Below are 17,816 nucleotides of genomic sequence, written 5' to 3' on the forward strand. Positions count from 1 at the left end.
CTGTTTGTGCTTTTGCTATGTTGCTTCAACATGACTTAGTTTTGCTTCTGGCCGGCAGTGACACGAACGAGGTGGACATCCCTCCAAATACACGAGTGGGCACCAAGCGCTACATGCCCCCGGAGGTGCTAGACGAGACCCTGAATCGCAACCATTTCCAGTCCTACATCATGGCCGACATGTACAGCTTTGGGCTGATCCTGTGGGAGATCGCCAGGAGATGCGTGTCAGGAGGTCAGTAAGAGTCCGTGGTCAGGAAGAATGAGTGTAGTGGTCTGTATAAGTGATCATGATATAAAATGATCATGTTTTTATATTACAGATATTACTTTACATCATCACTAATTTCATTAAGGTTTACTGGCTGTGCACTCCTGGTCAAATGACATTTTCTGTTTATTTTCTTAGTACAAAAAGCTAACGGCCATTTTTCTGCACAATTTCTATTAATTTGATGAATTTATCATTAAAAATAACTATAAAGTGTGGCATGTACAAAAGTTTGGGCGCATGTGACAATTTGTGTTGAATTTCTTTACTCTGTTAAATTTAGCAGATAGAAACTGCATTTCAAAAAACAGCATTTCAGAAACGTTGCTTCAACATGACTTTGTTTTGCTACCGGCTGGCAGTGACACAAACGAGGTGGACATCCCTTCAAACACATGGGTGGTCACTGAGTGCTACATGCCCCCAGAAGTGGGAGAATTTGGCTAGGGGTGCCCACACTTCTGCATATTTGTTCACTGTCCGTTCCATGCCATGTCCTCCTGGCATTTTGTAAGATGTGACCATTCCAAATATGAATGTGACACCATAAAAATATCAAGCCGTATTGTCATGTTGTCAAAACATGTTTCTGTTTTTTTAAGTAACATTTTAAAACAGGTTTGAACTGCATTTCAAAATGTTCTGTTCAACAGTTCAATAACACGACTTCTTTATGTTACAATATGAATTAGGAATGAATAACTATGACAGGGGTGTCCAGTCTTATCCACAGAGGGCCGGTGTGGCTGCAGGTTTACCCTCCAACAAAGCAGGAGGTCACCTGATGAAATGTTTGAAGACTAAGACCAACTGATTAAACAGGTGGAGTCAGATGTGCTTCAGCTTGTTTGGAGTGAAAACCTGCAGCCACACCGGCCCGTTTGTGGATTGGACACCCCTGAACTATGAATTATTAAAAACAATGCAGTTTGCCTTTACATGGACATAAATATATGTATATTCCTGTAGGAATTGTGGAGGAGTATCAGTTGCCTTACCATGACCTAGTGCCCACAGACCCGTCCTACGAGGATATGAGGGAGGTGGTGTGTATAAAGAGACAGCGGCCTTCTTTCGCCAATCGCTGGACCAGCGATGAGGTACTTATTACTGTTTATACATGCAAAGACTTTATACACGTTGACTACTGTGAATTTTGCTAACGATTATCAAACATTAGCAAGCAGCTGATTTACTGTAGCCCAGCTGTGTCTCTGAAACATGCGTAGTTTAGTTCCAACCCTAATCCAGCATTATGGATAATTTAAATTATGCATGAGGATCTTCAAGAGCAGACACTGGGCTGTTACTATACCTCTACATTAACCTATCAGAATGAAGCATTGAATGGACTTATCAGATGTGCACTAGTTGTACAAGCATTCTCAGATTCAGTCAGTCATGTAAACATAAAATCATAAAAAACAGTAATTCAGTAACTCAACAAAGACTGGATCTGGGTTATATAAGTCATTTTAAACTCTATTACATTTGACACTACATTTGTATCAACATTACATTCTTGTTCTTCAGTGGGTTTATTGGCAGGTTGGGAAGCAATGTTTAACTGAAATCCCATTATTGACTGATTGGCATAAACCTGCAGTTTTCCCAGTATCACATGACTCGGTGCATGTAACCATGTTGGATGATTTTCAGCCAAATCTTTTACCAGATTATTTTGTACATGTAAACATACTCATTGATTGTCCTGTGTGTGTGTGTGTGTGTGTGTGTGTGTGCAGTGTCTGAGGCAGATGGGAAAGTTGATGACTGAATGCTGGGCACACAACCCAGCCTCACGCCTCACTGCCCTGAGGGTGAAGAAGACTCTGGCCAAGATGTCCGAGTCACAGGACATTAAGCTGTGAGGGAGGCCCACGGCAGCTCTGAGAGAGAGGCAGCTCCAGCCCCGACCCCGACGCAGCGCAGATAGAGACAGTCTGCTGAGGGACTCCTCTGAGACGAGACGAGACGAGTGAGGCCCGGGGCTTCATCCTGCTTTCTGTGAAAGCTCCCCAGCCAGCAGAGAGGAGAGGCGCACCGGAGGAGAGAGTGTGCCCCCTGCTGGTGCCTGCGTGACCCTCCTCACAGGCTAACATGAAGGACAGAGTGGGGAGGGAACACTAGCCATCACCTAAAGCCATTAATTTGATGTCAGACCTTTCTGTTGCCTCATGTAATGGTCTTCTTGGCTTTTTGTTTTTTAATCTAATGCTGTTCCACCATTTTCCCTCCAAGGGAAGACACATTTTGGTTATGGCTCCATTGAAAAATGAAAGCTACTTTGTTAAATATGGTCTCAGAATGTTATAATCAGCAAAACAGCAACACAGCATTGACTTCTGGTTGTTGAACTGAATAGTGTAGGATATTTCCTCCTGCCGTAATGCCGTCCCTTTCTTACATTAATGTGTGGAACGTTATTATTTGGATTGTTTATGAAGGTAAAGGTGGGATGATGCAGACGTGTGACAGAAACCTACTGGAGGCATTTTATTACTTTCAGGCCATTCGTGTTTGCCTTGTACATACTTGTAACCCAAAATATGAATGTAAATAGTAATACTGAAATGTAATTATGGATTAAGTAAAATGTTTTTCTTGTGTTTCCTGACCGTTTCCATTTTTGCTCGTGCCTTATTTAACATGTACTTGTTTTAATATGTGAGGTTACAGTAACACCTGTCTGTAAATGGCGTGAACGAATGGTCTCCTAAGGTTGTATGTATCAGGTTAACATTCCCCCCCCCTAATAAAAAGGCTTCAAGTCCTACTTGCTGTGTCCTTGCCTGCAACTTCAAAGCAGGAATATGCTTCCAGATCAAAACAGTACAAGTTTTGACGATCAAAAAGACTTTGGTATGGCTGTTGACTGCTTATTTTCCCTCAGTAGCACAAGCAATTATCATCAACATAAATAACCATAACCAGCAGCTGCATAATGTGCTGTAAAATATAAAATAGGAAGAAAGATTAAACCACAGCATTAGGCCAGGTGGTCAGAGGAATCCTCCCCCTCCCTGAGGTCCATTTATGAAATTTGTGTGAAATTATGTACCAAAACATTAATAATTTTTTATATGGCCATTTTCCAACCTCTCTACCTCTCTTTATCCCTCAAAATTAAACAGGCTGCCTTTTTACTGCGCCTCTAAGACTGAGATATATGCAAACAACCTCTGTTCTCATTGGCTGCCCTTTATTGCACTCCCGTGCCGGCTGAAACACTCTTTGTAAGTTCCAGTGTGAGTGGGCGGGGCTAAACTGCTGTACATTGAATAGATGAATATATGTTTGTTATCGTGACAAAATTCAAAATGGTGAAGCTTAGTTTCCATATATGGACCATATAGACTGGAGAGTAAATGGTACAGTTTGAAACTTGTATACTATAACTTTTGTTGAAAAAAAAAATAAGGAAAAAATCATTCTTTCATCATATGAGCCCTTTAAAATAAAATCATAAATACCTGTGATCAAAAACTGCTGCCGGTGTTCATAGAAGGAACGCAGTGGTGTGAAATCTTGGCTTAATTTTGTGGCAGTTGCAGATTTATCTGGAACTGTTCAGCGTAATAAAATTACATAATCGTATTTATTTAAAAGATTTCACTTGAAAGCAGCTCTGCATGTTCAAAATAATGCCTTAATTTCAAAGCGTGCTGCTGGGTTGATTGGTGTGTAGAACAAAACGTCCACTGCAGTGCTAAAACTGTCAGATTTGTGCACAGAATAGTACAGACCCAACCAACTGGAGCAGTCCTGATTCATTTGACAAGGCATCATTTGGTCAGGGGGCCATAGTAGGTGGGGCATGAAGACGTGGGATAAAATTTCCAATCAAAAAATAAATAAATGATTTCTTCCAGTGTCATTCGCAATATGTCCAGTGCATAGAGTGATACTTTAAAAGGATAGCAACAATAAAATGTGGCATCATAAATAAACACATCCCTTTATATCTTCAGGATAGACGATACGTATCACAATATTTTGACAGAATGTGCTGGTGGTGGTGTCACAGTTAAAAACTGCCATCAAAAACTTTCAATACAGTGAATAACATTTCATATTCTGTGCTGCACTAAATCCAGTTAAACAGCAATAACTTTACTGTCTTTATAATAAACCATGCAGGTGTTCAGTGTCTCCACAATCCGCTCAGAAGTGTATATCGTGCATGATAATAAAAAAAAAATATCCTGATAATGATAAACTACTGTATTATAATAATAATTCTATATGATCAAAACAAGCAAATTGAGGCCCGAGTTCAGTGTTGCATATAAATATAATTTATTTCTTGTTTAAAAATTCTTTCTTACATTTTGTACAGAAACTTCACAGAGGAGATGCAAGCTTTTGCAAATTACATCATGAACGTGCCATAAAAGAATAGGTAACATCCTCACTATAAATATAATATTCATAGCTATGGGAACTATGGAATGCAACTGCTAGCGCTTTTTTATGCAATGTACAATTTGTTTATAAAGGATGCAGAAGTTGCATAGACAGCTTTAGAAATTTTGACAACTTGTACAAGAGAAAAATAAAAGGTGGCCAAAAAAAAAACCCAAAAAACTGAGACAGTGCTGATAACTGCAAAATACACTGAGATGGGACAGTTGCTTTGTAGAGGGATCCGGCAGAACTATCGTACATGCATCCATCTGCTTTCTCATGAAACAGCTCTTTAATGTACAGCAGCTCTGTCTCGAACGGTCCACTAATCTGCTCTGCTTCAGAACTGATTTTCCCTCGTCCTGCATCCCAAAATCTGCAAGTATAAATGTCTTCTCCACACCTTCTATATGGCTCTCGTCTTTTAAGATCATAGAAATGCACAGGCCTCAAACAAGCAGTGCAGAGTCACCACTGCCACGAGACAAAGCTCTAGATTAGATGCACACAGGTCAGCGTCGCCGATGTCTACAGGTGCCGCAGTATCAAAAAGAGCAAAGCGCATGGCTGGACGGTTCCTCTGGAACTGGGTCAAAACCAAACCCCGTGGGATGAGGCGATGGGCGCGAGTTTCTCTGTCCACTGCATGATTTCCTGAAGTCGTCACCAGCCACATACATCCATGAAATGACATGTTCAACAGCCGACTGTGAGAGCCAGAAATACAGAACACAGCCCGAAACGGTGGAGAAACGTTTACAAAAACTCCTGACAGCACGACCTTGCTAAAAAATATTTGGTTCCTATTTTTTTTTATGTCTCTAAATTTTGTGATTAAATACAGATCACAATGCAACCGAATGCAATTAATAAGAAAATAATAACAGAAATCATATATCAATAACACTGTTAAGCTTTACAGTTACAATGTCTTTGAACGCATATTTACAGGCTGCATATTTTGCAAAATGTGTAGTTGGACAGAACGTCCACTAGGTGGCACTGTAAAAAAATTAAAATTAGACTGGAGTCACATAAAGGGTTAAAAAAGTAGAAAAATGGTAGGAGAAAAAAAAGTGATACATAATGGGCATAATAATAAATGAGTATAAATAATGGCATCATTAAATATTTCATCATAAAAGGAACTTTATCAACATCAGATCAATTTGAAGGGGAAAGCGTAAGGACTGACACGGGTTGATGGCACTCGTGGGTTTGGATGTGATGGGGCGTTTGATTCTTCCTCTCTGGGGCTCTGCCTACTCTCCTGCCTAGCACTGATTATCCTACACGTCAGAAAAAAGTGGAGTAGGTCCAATATCTGGACAGCAGAAGTCACGCGTTTCCTAAGAAACTGATTTGACAAATACAGAAACAAAAAAAGAAAGAAAATAAAGACTGTACTAGGAATCGTACAGACAGGGCTTAAAGTACGATGTCCTTAATTTTCTCCTTTTTTCCGTTCCTCTAGATTTTGGCCATTCGAGTTGATTCCTTTAATATGTTGAAATGGGAAAGAAACCGTTTGTCTGTAAGTAGCTGGTCACTTCCTGTCATGGGCTGCCCGTGGAGGAGCTGGGTGGGATAGCCGTTGTGTCACAGTGCCTGCTGCGGCCCACCGTGCCGCTGCAATCTCTGGCCGATGTTCCGGGCCGATGCTCTTCTCCCCATGATGTATCCGTCGCGCTTCCAAGGGACGTCCTGCTCTCGCCTCGGTGGATAGGTGTCAGTGCTCGGTTGCCATGGGCACGATGTTCTCATGGCGACCCATTTCCTCCAGTACAGCAGCCAGTCGGTTCAGGTTACCGTCAGGGAAGTGCTGCGCCTCCCACAGGTCCAAAATCACACCGGTCGGACTGGACTTGGTGGCAAAGTAGTTCAGATACCTGAGAGAAAGAGAAAAAGGTGGAACGAGAAGGAGGAGAAAAGGATACAGGAAGAAGAAGAGACACACATGAACGGCTGCTCTTTAATAGCAGGTAAGCGACAGCCTTTTAATCAAAAACAGTCTCAAAAAGCAATTTTTTCCACTATAATTACTGTATTACGGTATAATTCAGTTTCATCATCTATTCCTCCATTTTGATCGTGGCGCGGTCGTTCCACCATTAGAGGACCGAGTGGGGAGAAACGAGAGCGGGAGAGGGGAGAAGATTGAGGAGCAGGGGGGAGGCTGTGGCAGATAGGGGGGAGAGATGTGGGGCAAACAGATAGAGAAAGAGCAGGAGAGAGAGAGAGAAGAGAGGGAGGGCATCCAAAGCCTTCCGTAACACATCCCCCCGCGCGCTCCCCCACCCCCCCCACCGCTGGCCCAGGCTCCTGCTGCTGCAGCAGATAAGGCGTCCCCCGCTGAGATGTGAACTCAATAACTGAAAACACAGTTTGCACTTCTCACACAAGCTGTCAAACACTGAGAAGCGGCAGCAAAAAGAGGGAGAAGATCCGTGCTAGCGGGACCCGCCGCCACCGCCGCCTCGAACCCCATCCCTTTCTTCCTCTGTCACGCTCTCTTGCATTCTCTCTCTCTCTTAGCTCTCCTAAAAAACATCTTCTGAATGACCAAAGCCTGGCCCAGGCCACCACTGTCCTGCTTCATATTCAGCTTTAGCTGCAGGAGAGAGGAGGAGCTTTGTTGTGCTTTTGGGATTGGCTTTTGCCAAGAGGGACCCCAGAGAGAGCGTCCGCAGAGGAGCCTGGATGCTGACAAGTTAATTGCGGCTCACCTGTCCAGGTTGAGTTTGTGTGCCAGCATCCTCCAGTCGTTTCCCCGAGTCTGAGGGGCGTCCAGACTGCTGCACAGCTTCTGTCGGATGGACAGAGGGATGCGGAAGGCGTTTGGCCCTACCAAGGTGGTGATGTTGCTGGCTGGGTCCAGCAGAGAGGTGTCGATGCACTGAGAATCCTGAAGGGGGCAACAGAGAGGCAGCAAGGGTCAGCGATGCCTGCAGTCAAAGCAATTTCAGCTTTCATACAGGTTTCAGTTTCTCTGCTCTGTAAACACACTGCTTCTGTTTTAAGAGACCTTCATAATGGCCTAATCATTTTGGCCTAATTACAATAAACCTAATGTTGGCCTAATCATGATAAAAGTTTATTTTTAAGCTTTGAGAGCAATAAAGGGGCTATTAAATCCAATCATCCAGCAGAGTCGGTGTCCAGCACAGTTTGGTGTTTTCATTGCTCAAATACACCTGCTAGACCTGGTAATTAGGGGTGTTGCAGTGTGACATTTTCACAGTATGATGATATAATACAGTGTATAAGTGTTAAGCAACACAAGATGGTGGTAAAAAAAGAAAAGAAATCTAAAATATGAACTGGCACATGCCTTTACAGTAATATATTACACTAGTAATATATAGTATTAGTGGTATATTACACTGGCACTGAGCTCTAGACTTCTAAAAATCTCCTACAATTTAAAGTGTCACACCAAATAGTGGCATCATAGTTTTTCTGAGCCACTGTGTTGTTGAATTCAGTGGATATCACAGAGTTTGATTTGGGAATCCCCAGAGCTCAGTGACGTTCTATTATCACCATGAGCTAAAATTAATATTGAGCTAAGAAAGTCTCTCAGTGGTGCGGCTGGCTGTCAGTGTACAGCTGTGAGCCAAACGGCTAACTTCACTAACTTCTGTGTATCAACACTGTGATTTTTAGCTAACTATGCTAAACGGTGCAAACAAAGTACTGATGTCGCTTCGTCCAGAGTAGCTGAGCTGAGAAACATCTGTTGGATGCTTGTAAAGCTGTTTGTTTGTTGTTTGGTATGTTTGGTGCCTGATCTTATTAACCCCTTAACAAGCCAGTGTTATTACACACTTCTATAAGAATAGCTCCATTAGTTTGCATTAAAGTCCCTGTAGTTACTGAATAATAAGCCTTTGTATGAAATAAACCTGGATTGTTAAGGGGTTAATTAGCTAAACATTACTAACATAATAATAATAATAATAATAATAATAATAATAATTAAGTTTATGTACATAGGATCTTCCACACATTTAAAATACTGCTCAGAGTGCTTTACAATGTGAACTAATAACAGCAGAGAAAAAACAGGAGGTAGTCAGCTAAAATTTACAAACAATAACATGCAACAAACGTGAGCAGTGACAAAAATATGACAATAACATTTAAAACATGAAAAATAAAATAAAGTATAACAAAATAACATGAAAAAATTAAGCAAAAAGTAATACTTCAGTAAAAGTAAGGAAAATAATTAAAAGCTAGTTAAATCCTGATGTGAACAAATAAGTTTTTAGCTGTTTTTTTAACTGTGATAGAAGGAGCTGACTAATATTTACTGGTAGTGTGTTCAGATCTTTGGTGCAACACAAAAGGCTGCTTCAGCACGTTTTTAAGTTTCATATGTAGAATATGGAGAACGCCAGCAAGGGATGATGTAAGGGCACGATTTGGGACACAGTTTGTCCGGCATTCAGATGTATGAAAGCGCTGCACCATTAAGAGTTTTAAAAGCTAAAAATAAGCTTTTTTAGCCAGGTCCAAAAGAAACAGGGAGCCGGTGAAGTGATGCTAAAACTGGTCTAATATGATTGTGTTTTACTTATACTTTTCTAGTACTAGCAAGAATATTTTCTTGCTGCTGTATTTTGTACAACCTGTAGTTACACTATTACTTATCTATCACCACAGACAGAAGAGCATTTTGGGAAACTCAACACTGGACTAAAGGTCTGACCACACGACGTGTCTTACAATGAAACTGTGATGCCATAACAACCCTACAGCCAATTCAGCAGGTGTTTTAGCAGGAAAACCATCCCGCTATGCTGGTGTAAGGCCCTCCAGACCCAGAACTGATGTCACCTGCTACATGGCATAAAGGAAACTTTCAGCTTTTTAATAAAAAAGGCAGCTTTTTCTCACAAAAACATTATATCCATTGATAATATGTATATGGAGACCACTGGCTGGAACTGAAGAACGTATTTTTTGAACCAATATATTTACTCAGGGATTAGACTTTTTTAAAAGAGGTGAAGAAGAGGTCTTGTGTATTCTGTGTGAGCCCATTTGTGGAAGAAATTATGTTATGAATAAGTCATCTATTCCAAATGATTCAATTATTTGCTGAACCAAAAGTCTGATAAGGCGTGTTAAACAGTTAGGCAGAGCTGTCTTTTGTTAGGTGGTTCAAAAAAAAAAACTTGAGCAGTCTGTGCAGGGCCCTGGGGAGGGAAAGTAAACACTGCTTCAAAATCTGTGAGCTCCCGGCTCTCAGGACTTCATGACAATTAGCCGAGAGCCGAGTGGCTCATTTTGGGTTCTCCTGGGAGCATGTCTTGATAGCAAAGAGACAAGAGAGAGAGTGAGTGAGACAGAGAGTGAGAGCGAAAGAGAGAAAGAAAGCAGACGGCCTGCCGTCATGGGCAGTCAGGAGAGGAGAAAAGGTCAGCGGCATGAGGCAGCAAAAAACATGAAATTTGCCTCATATCGAGGCCCAGAAAGGCGTCCCTGCTCCCTCATCACTGTGACACTCTGTTCTCATAGTCAGCTTCCCTTTGTGAGCAGATGTCAGTGGGGGCCTGGAGGCTGATTAGCCCTCCCCTGCGTTCTGTGCACAGTTCTGATAAAAAGTGCCTCCGAATTCGGGCTCCCTTAAAGCGCAGAGGCTCATCAAAGGCAACTAAACGGCGCTGTTTAACCCCTGACTCCGCTCGCAGATGCAGGAACTCTCCAGAAGAAAGCAGACGCATTCGGGGCAGAGAATATGGAGGCTGTAATGGGGATGTTTTAGGTGGCGGCATCCTGTGACAGCTCTGAGCGTATGAGTCAGAGCTGGTTTAGTAGAGGAGCCATATGCACAGCATAGGTAGTTAGTGCGTTGCTGCAGGGATGCAAACCCACCACTCCTACCACTACCACGCAGTGCTAACAGTGCTGACATGGGATCTACAGGTCTACAATTTAATTTAGGACCTTTTCAATACCAGCAGCACAGCAATTTAAGACTACAGGCACAACAGGCTTCATGTTCATTTTTGTTTACTTTTTAACCAAGCAGGAAACTAGGTGTCCAACAACGGCCCTTGAATTTTGCTACAGTAAACTACTGTTAGCTAGTCAGCGAAACTCTAGTGAACAACTCTGGGTGACACTTTATTATTAAGGTAACCTACGTGAGGACTTCAAAACACATGCAAAAGCTCTGACTGATGTATTTATAAAGCAAATTTGAGTATTTATGAACAGCTTATGCCAGTAATCACTGGATGACTTAAGATATTTTATGAAAAAAAAATGACACTGTATTGACATAAGGGGTCTTAGACTAAAGTGAGAGACATTTGATTAATTTATAACACTGTTATAAAGCAAGTAATAGAACTTTACAAGGCGGAGGCCTAGTTAAGAACCCTGCATATCAGTTCTATGGAAGGAATAACATCTTTGGCTGATTTTTTAAGTGAAAGTAAGTTAACACCTCATCTATAGGGAACAAACTTATGTGTTGTGGTTTGCTGCTAATTTTAGTGCACAATTTAACATATTAGGGAAAAGTAAAACATAAATATATAATGTACCATAACTTTTGCACAGGACACATTTTGTAGTTCTTCCAGTATGATAAACTCAGAAAACAGACAGTACGTCTGCACTGAAATATGCAGATAGGCTCACTGTAGAGGAAGCAGTAATTTATTTTTACTTAGAAAATCAACAAAACATGTCATCTGCCCCAGATATACATACACATACAAAACTACTGTACTTCAGGCAAAGTTAAAAGACCCTCGATTTATATTATTATTATATTACTTGAGTAAAAATATAAGTTCTAGAATTTCTTCTAAAGCACAAAAGTACAAAATGACTTGCCTTTAAATGGCTCTTAAGCATCAAAAGCAAATGTGATGCGAGTGTGATTATTTTGATGAACCATGTCTATTGAGGAGATCTGTGTGGTTACAGACATGAAAAACAGACTAATGATCTTTAATAGAAACTGTACTTTAACTGTAGTAAAAATATATAGAACTGATCTAAGGTGTTCTTAACTGGGCCTCTACTTTACAAGTTATATTACTTGGTAATGACGCTTAATAACAGTTTTAAAAATGGTTGGTTTAAGGCCCCTTATGTCAATACAAACTCATTTACTTCTTGCCATCTTGTAAATACTGGTATAGGCTGTGTATTAAGTATTAAGTAGTAAGTATTACCTTTATAAATTTGCTATTCAATGTTTATGCATGTGTTATGCTAAGTCCCTAAGAACAAAGTGTTAGCCAACTCTTTATGAGGATATCCTTTTTTTTTGTGGAGCAATATGGCAATGTCTGGGGAGAACTCACCCCAAACGTCACACTTTCACTGAAAAAGAAAAAACTTTTTCCTTTAAAAAACAAAAGTACTGCTCTCACCACAATCTCTCTATATTCATATTTTTTACCTATTTTTGTGCAACATGTACGACAATATGAATGCACAGATCACTATTATCCACTATTCTGACAAAAAAAGATCAACTGAACTTAAAATGTTTCTGGGGGAATAAATCTCAGGAATGCAGTGAGCAAGATGAAATCTCAGAATTAATTAGACCTCAGCCATTCAGTAAATGTGTCAAGATTAGATCTGGCCCCATCATTTGATTAGAAGAGAAAATAGGTGGGGGGTGGCAGGGTATCATAACCTGGGGGGCCTCTTTCCACAGATTACCCTACATCAAACACAATTCATTCAGTGGCATTACACTGTTACATATTTATGACCTTGAAGTGTAATATTTTTTAAACGCCTTAATTTAATTCACTTTTAATGTAAGGACTCAGGAATACCATGTAACATGATACTAACTGTCCTGACAACGAAAACTTCTCTGGAAGTGAACGTGCAGTCAGATGGCTTTTATAAACTTGTAAACTCATGAATTTCTGATACACCCCAAAGGAAGTCACATTCAAACACCTGGCAAAGTTGTAAATGCAAATGATAAATTTGGGGGAAGCTTCATGTCATCCACGTTCACAAGATGTGGCTTAACGTCAGCCAGTAGATTCTCTATGACTAGGTAAACACGCCAGGAGTGTGTATTGGTAGCTGTATGTTGCAGTGCGGTGTGTCTGGCAGTATGCTCTGACCTCGGACAGGGTGGTGTTGAGCTGGAAAATCTGACCCTCGCCCTCCACCTGGCGCACACACAGCTTGCAGGCCAACTCCACTGTGCTGGCACTGAAGCGCTCCAGAGTAAAGGTGCAGTGCAGGTTCCTCTGAGAGCCACTCCACACGTGCTGGAACGGCAGCTCCTGCGGAGAGTCAGAGAGTTTAATTGAAACTGAAGCGAGATAAATACAGACAGAGAATGAAAGAGAGAGAGACAGAGCGAGAGATACAGATAGACAGTGAGAGAGGGAGGGAGACAGAGAGAGAGACAGAGAGAGAGAGAGGGATGCAGGTAGACAGAGAGATACAGACAGACAGAGAGAGAGAGAGGCACAAATAAACAGGGAGTAAGAAAGAGAAACATATAGACAGATGAGGAGAGAGAGGGAGAGAGCATGAGAGAATGAGTGTGATATAGACAGACAAGGAGACAGAGGAGAGAGAAAGAGAGAGATTAAGCGACAGAGAAATTGAGAGGGGGAGAGGGAAACAAAGAAAGAGAGAGAAAGAGAGAGAGAGAGGAAACAGAAAGAATGGGGTGTTATACAGTACATATGCCAGGAAGACAGAGGCAGAAGAACAGAAAGAGCAGATATGCCCTCATTCACCACTTTCTACCAAATCCATTTTGACCTGCCTGTCAAGAGCTATTTGTTAAGAGATGCTTCCATGGCCTTGAGCTGTCACCAGAGTGACAAAATACACTGGAGTACATGCCGCAGTAGTGAAGCTGGTCTCTACAGGGCTGGGCAGTAGTACCTGGTACTTGGCTAGGAGTTTGCTCTTCCACAGGGTGTGGGGTACGTCGTGCAGGGATAGCCGCAGGTTGTGGGTGCTGTCCTTGAAGTTCAGGGTCTTTGGTTCGTCCAGGAGCTTTCCGCCCATCTGTTTCTCCATCTGCAGCACCTCCTACAGGCCACACAAACACGCCAGACGAGTCATTGGACTTGCCATCGAAAGCCATCATGGACTGAACACGCTCATGTACTTATGGTTTCAGTCATTAGCCAGATGACACACTTTACTGAACGACTTCTCAATGATGTTCTGTTGTAAATTTCTTCTGTGCATTGTGCTACTGGCATTTGCTTCAATTGCTGCCTTCTTCTTTATGTACACTAGTCTACGGTTTTATTTAACCCCTTTATTTTTAGATTCAATCTAGATCATTGCCATGCTCGAGACGAAACAGAAGAATGGGCTGAAAAGGCCGTGAATGAGATGCGCTGGCATGCTCGCGTTTCAGAGGGCAGATTCTCTGTGTGTCTGAGAACAGTTGGCTGATGGATATTCTATTCAAATGAATGCGCTCTTTCTTCCTCTCTGCGGCATGGAAACTGAATGTGTGCCTGCTACCTCCTACCATTCATCTGCTGCTCTCTCCCACACGGCCTGCGGGAGGGCCACACACATACATATACACATGCAAATGCATGTACACGTACACATGCATCCCCGAACACATATATACATGTGCAAAGCAACCAACACGACTATATGAAATACATGTACAAAAATGCAGCTGCAAGCAAAGACACGTATACAAGCACAAACACACTGTGCCTAGTGCCAAATCAGTTCTCTCACAATGTACAAGGCCAAAGTGAAATTTCTGCACTTTAAGTAGGAGTGGGCGATACTGCAAAAATGTAACATCACAATATGTGAAAAAATGTGTATCATGATTTTTCATTTCTCTGAGGCCTGTGATGTTGGATCTACCAGCAAAAAAAATTATTTATCTATTTATTTAAGTTGTTGTTATTCCAAGATTTGTAAAAATAGCACTTTATTTGAAGGTTACTTATATAAGAACTTCATGAGAGATGAATAAGCATTTAAAAAGTATTTCTAAAGCTGTATATGAGTATATATGAACAGCCTATCTTAGTTTTTGTGAGATGACACACAATGTTTCGTGATGTAAATGACTGGTTTATTGAATATCAAATGGCCATAATGGCCTTTAAATTGATAGACAGTTGTTCCATTTACACCACTGTTATGAAGCGACGTTCATCGGTAATGTAAATAAAATATAATCTTTATATGTAGGTAACTTTCATATACAGAAAGATAAAACAATTGGTAAAAGTGTGTTGATAAAATAAACTAAAGGCATAATGGAAAGCCATCCAAAGCTGCTTGTTACTACACAGTCTATATATACAATGTATTTTTTTTTGTTTACAGGCTCTCTATAAAAGGTCTAAATGTGACTTTTATTGATATACAGTTTTTTCAGTGTAGAATCACACAGTAGTTCTAGAAGTACTGATACCCCCGATATATAGAAAAGCATATTACAATCACTTGTCGTCATACTGCCTACCCCTAACTCGGAGCTTCATTCAAAAGGAGGAAATCAGACTTACTTTCAGGGCATCCTGGGTGTCGTCCAGGCAGTACACCCGGATGTTGTACTCCAGGGCAGTGCAGGTGACAGGGCCGAACACGGCCAGTTTAAGTCTCTTTGTGGTGGCGGCGCTCACCGACTGACCCACTAGGCAGTACGTGCCCAGCGTCTCCGTCAAAATGTGACAGGCCTCCTCATCCATTTGAATGTAGCAGGGAGTGGTGAAGTTTTCCTCTCCCACCACCACCACATCCTGAAAACACACATACAGGCACAGATATCAGAGCCAATCAACCAATAAGAGGCCTATATATGTGAGAGAACATCCACAGTAGCTTCAATAAAACTAAAAAAAGATTTTATTGTTGTTCCGTCTCATCCCAGTCAAGTTTTAAAGAAGGACTGAAATAGTGTCTCCGCAACATGACGCTACACTTAGCACACTTAACAGTAGCAGATAAACAGATGGTGACAAAAGTCAATAACTATTTTAGTGCGCCTTTAAATAAGCTATGCACACAGTAAGAAGAGCTTTTTTTGGTCCGAATTTGTGGTCCGAGCCGGAATACAGTCTGAGAACTTCGTATCTGAGCCTGACTAGACCTGATCTAGGCAACACCAAGTCTGAACCTGACCTGAGCAAGATTTTGTCTGAATTTGATGCCCACAAACAGTTTTTAGGCCAAAATTGATCTGAGTTCAACAAACTTCTGTCCAAAACTGACCCAAGCTGACTCATCATAATCGAAAGTGCCAAACAAAACCTGAAAGGATAATGCCAGTTAAATTACGGTGACAATCATCAATAGCCATTAATAGAGCATAAATAAATAAAAAAAATATGTAAAACATATAGTAGAATAATCAGCTGTTCAAAATTAAGTTGAACAAATTTATTTATCAAGCAATGCCTTTGAATAACTTCCTAAGTTTTTTAACCTGCATGAACTTTCCACTGTGCAGTGGCATTGAAAGTCTAGCCTTCACATGTTTAATCTTAAAACTCTATTTCTTTAGACAGAAACAGCCCAGTCGACAGTAAGTACAAAACAGAGAAACAATTTAAAGGCTATAGCAACAATGCCAACTGTATATGTATTATTCAATATAGATGAATTATTCAATGTTGTAAGCTAAACTTAGTTCTAGCAGCTGCTAACACTGTCAGCTAAAATTACTGAACAATTCATAGTAGTTACTGGATAATAAGCCTGCAGTTTAAGGGGTTGGCATGTCTCTATAGCTTTAACAGTATGTCTTGAACTAATACGAGGAGCTGGAGACCGCCTGTCCATGAGGTAATAGTGTGCAGACCCCCCGCAGTTGACCCCTGTAGTAGTGACAGTGTCAGGATCTCTCTACCGCTTTCATTATGGCCATCCGAGGCGACGGATCTCAAGCTGCGGCTCTTCTTCCTATTAGTTCTAATCCCGACGCTTTCACGGGCTCCGCACTGTCATTAATTTCATCCCATTATGAGAGAGAGAAAAGGAATTAAAATACTTTATTGTCAGCTTGGCCATTAAACAGCAGTATTATGACTGGTCATTAGCCTCTGTAACGGGTCCTAAGGGAGCGCCGGATTGGAGAGCGTTAGCGAGATAATGAGAAAACAGCGTGGGGAAAGTGGGCTAATGCCTTCCAGAACTGATTTATTTACCCAAACCCTCAGTCAATCTATCATAGCGTAACATGCCGGTCCTTCAGAAAATAACTTTGAGCAGAGCAAGCTCTGAAAAACAGCGGATGAAACCTCATCACCATGCCTGTGTGTTCTAATGGGCTTCAAGTGTTGCTGGAAAATAGACTACATGAAAACTGCAATATTTATAAAAAATTGAAAAAAAAAAAAACCGCAGAAATCAGACACGCCTTCGAAAGAGTGCTACGAAAACACATCACATCAAAAACGGTCAGGTCGTCGCTCAGCATCATGGGAGAGACTCATATTTACAGCCCAGAGAAACATCTTTCAAAATGACTCATGTGCCTTCACCAGGGATATGTATTTTGACAGAGCACTTCATTTGCAAGAAGGGAAACTGAGAAAGCAATATTTACTAGCCACATGTGTTCTGCCTTCAGTGAGGAGAGAGGAAAAAAAACTCATCTATGAATGCCATCTAAACTTACCACCCATCACCCACGGATATTACTCGCTGCATGCCTGACAGCCACGAGATGTCATCAATAGCTGTGTCTTTGTTTAAACGGCTGAAACGCACATTTAGTTTTATTGGTCGCACTGTTGGTATTCATCAAAGTCACACTGCTGTGATGAGATGCGAATTTCTCATTCAGTGTTTTTTTCCCCAAAAACATTCCCACCCTCTCCCATTCTGGAAGGAGTCATCGTGAGCTGTTTTGCAGAATCAGGCATGTTTTGGAACGTACAAGGATTTATGGTGGCGCGGGGGCCCATGAGGAGAGAAATGGACTTGGTGAAGTGAGTAATCTGCTGCTCGCTGGAGCGACCGAGACTGCAGTCCCCATAGACTTACCCACTCAACAACCTCTCTCTCTCTTTTTCTCTGTCTCTCTCTCTCTCTCTGGAGACAGTCTGAGCTCTGCCCTTAATCACTCTATCCTCAATGTCTCCTCCATTCCTCTCCTGCACCCTTCATTTTGCACCTTTCTCTCA

The 17,816-nt window shown here is 41.4% G+C and overlaps 2 protein-coding genes across 3 annotated transcripts in view; one reads left to right on the top strand and one right to left on the bottom strand.

The window, feature by feature from the left end:
* Positions 1–3,046, top strand: part of bmpr1bb (bone morphogenetic protein receptor, type IBb) — a 140,982-nt gene extending 137,936 nt beyond the window's left edge. Inside the window, exons 11-13 of the mRNA XM_036594826.1 lie at positions 59–234; positions 1,240–1,370; positions 2,016–3,046. Of these exons, the coding sequence (XP_036450719.1) occupies positions 59–234; positions 1,240–1,370; positions 2,016–2,141 (433 nt within the window). The 3' untranslated portion in view covers positions 2,142–3,046. The remainder of the gene's footprint in view (positions 1–58; positions 235–1,239; positions 1,371–2,015) is intronic.
* Positions 3,047–6,050: 3,004 nt separating this feature from the next.
* unc5c (unc-5 netrin receptor C) overlaps positions 6,051–17,816 on the bottom strand; it is a 162,359-nt gene continuing 150,593 nt past the window's right edge. For both annotated transcript variants that reach the window (XM_036594770.1, XM_036594769.1), the window contains 5 exons: positions 15,195–15,428; positions 13,579–13,728; positions 12,798–12,962; positions 7,404–7,582; positions 6,051–6,566 (listed from right to left, as the gene is read on the bottom strand). In XM_036594770.1, the coding sequence (XP_036450663.1) occupies positions 6,407–6,566; positions 7,404–7,582; positions 12,798–12,962; positions 13,579–13,728; positions 15,195–15,428 (888 nt within the window). In that variant the 3' untranslated portion in view covers positions 6,051–6,406. The remainder of the gene's footprint in view (positions 6,567–7,403; positions 7,583–12,797; positions 12,963–13,578; positions 13,729–15,194; positions 15,429–17,816) is intronic.

Source organism: Colossoma macropomum, unplaced genomic scaffold, assembly GCF_904425465.1.
Source record: "Colossoma macropomum unplaced genomic scaffold, Colossoma_macropomum, whole genome shotgun sequence".
NCBI classification, from domain to species: Eukaryota; Metazoa; Chordata; class Actinopteri; order Characiformes; family Serrasalmidae; genus Colossoma; species Colossoma macropomum.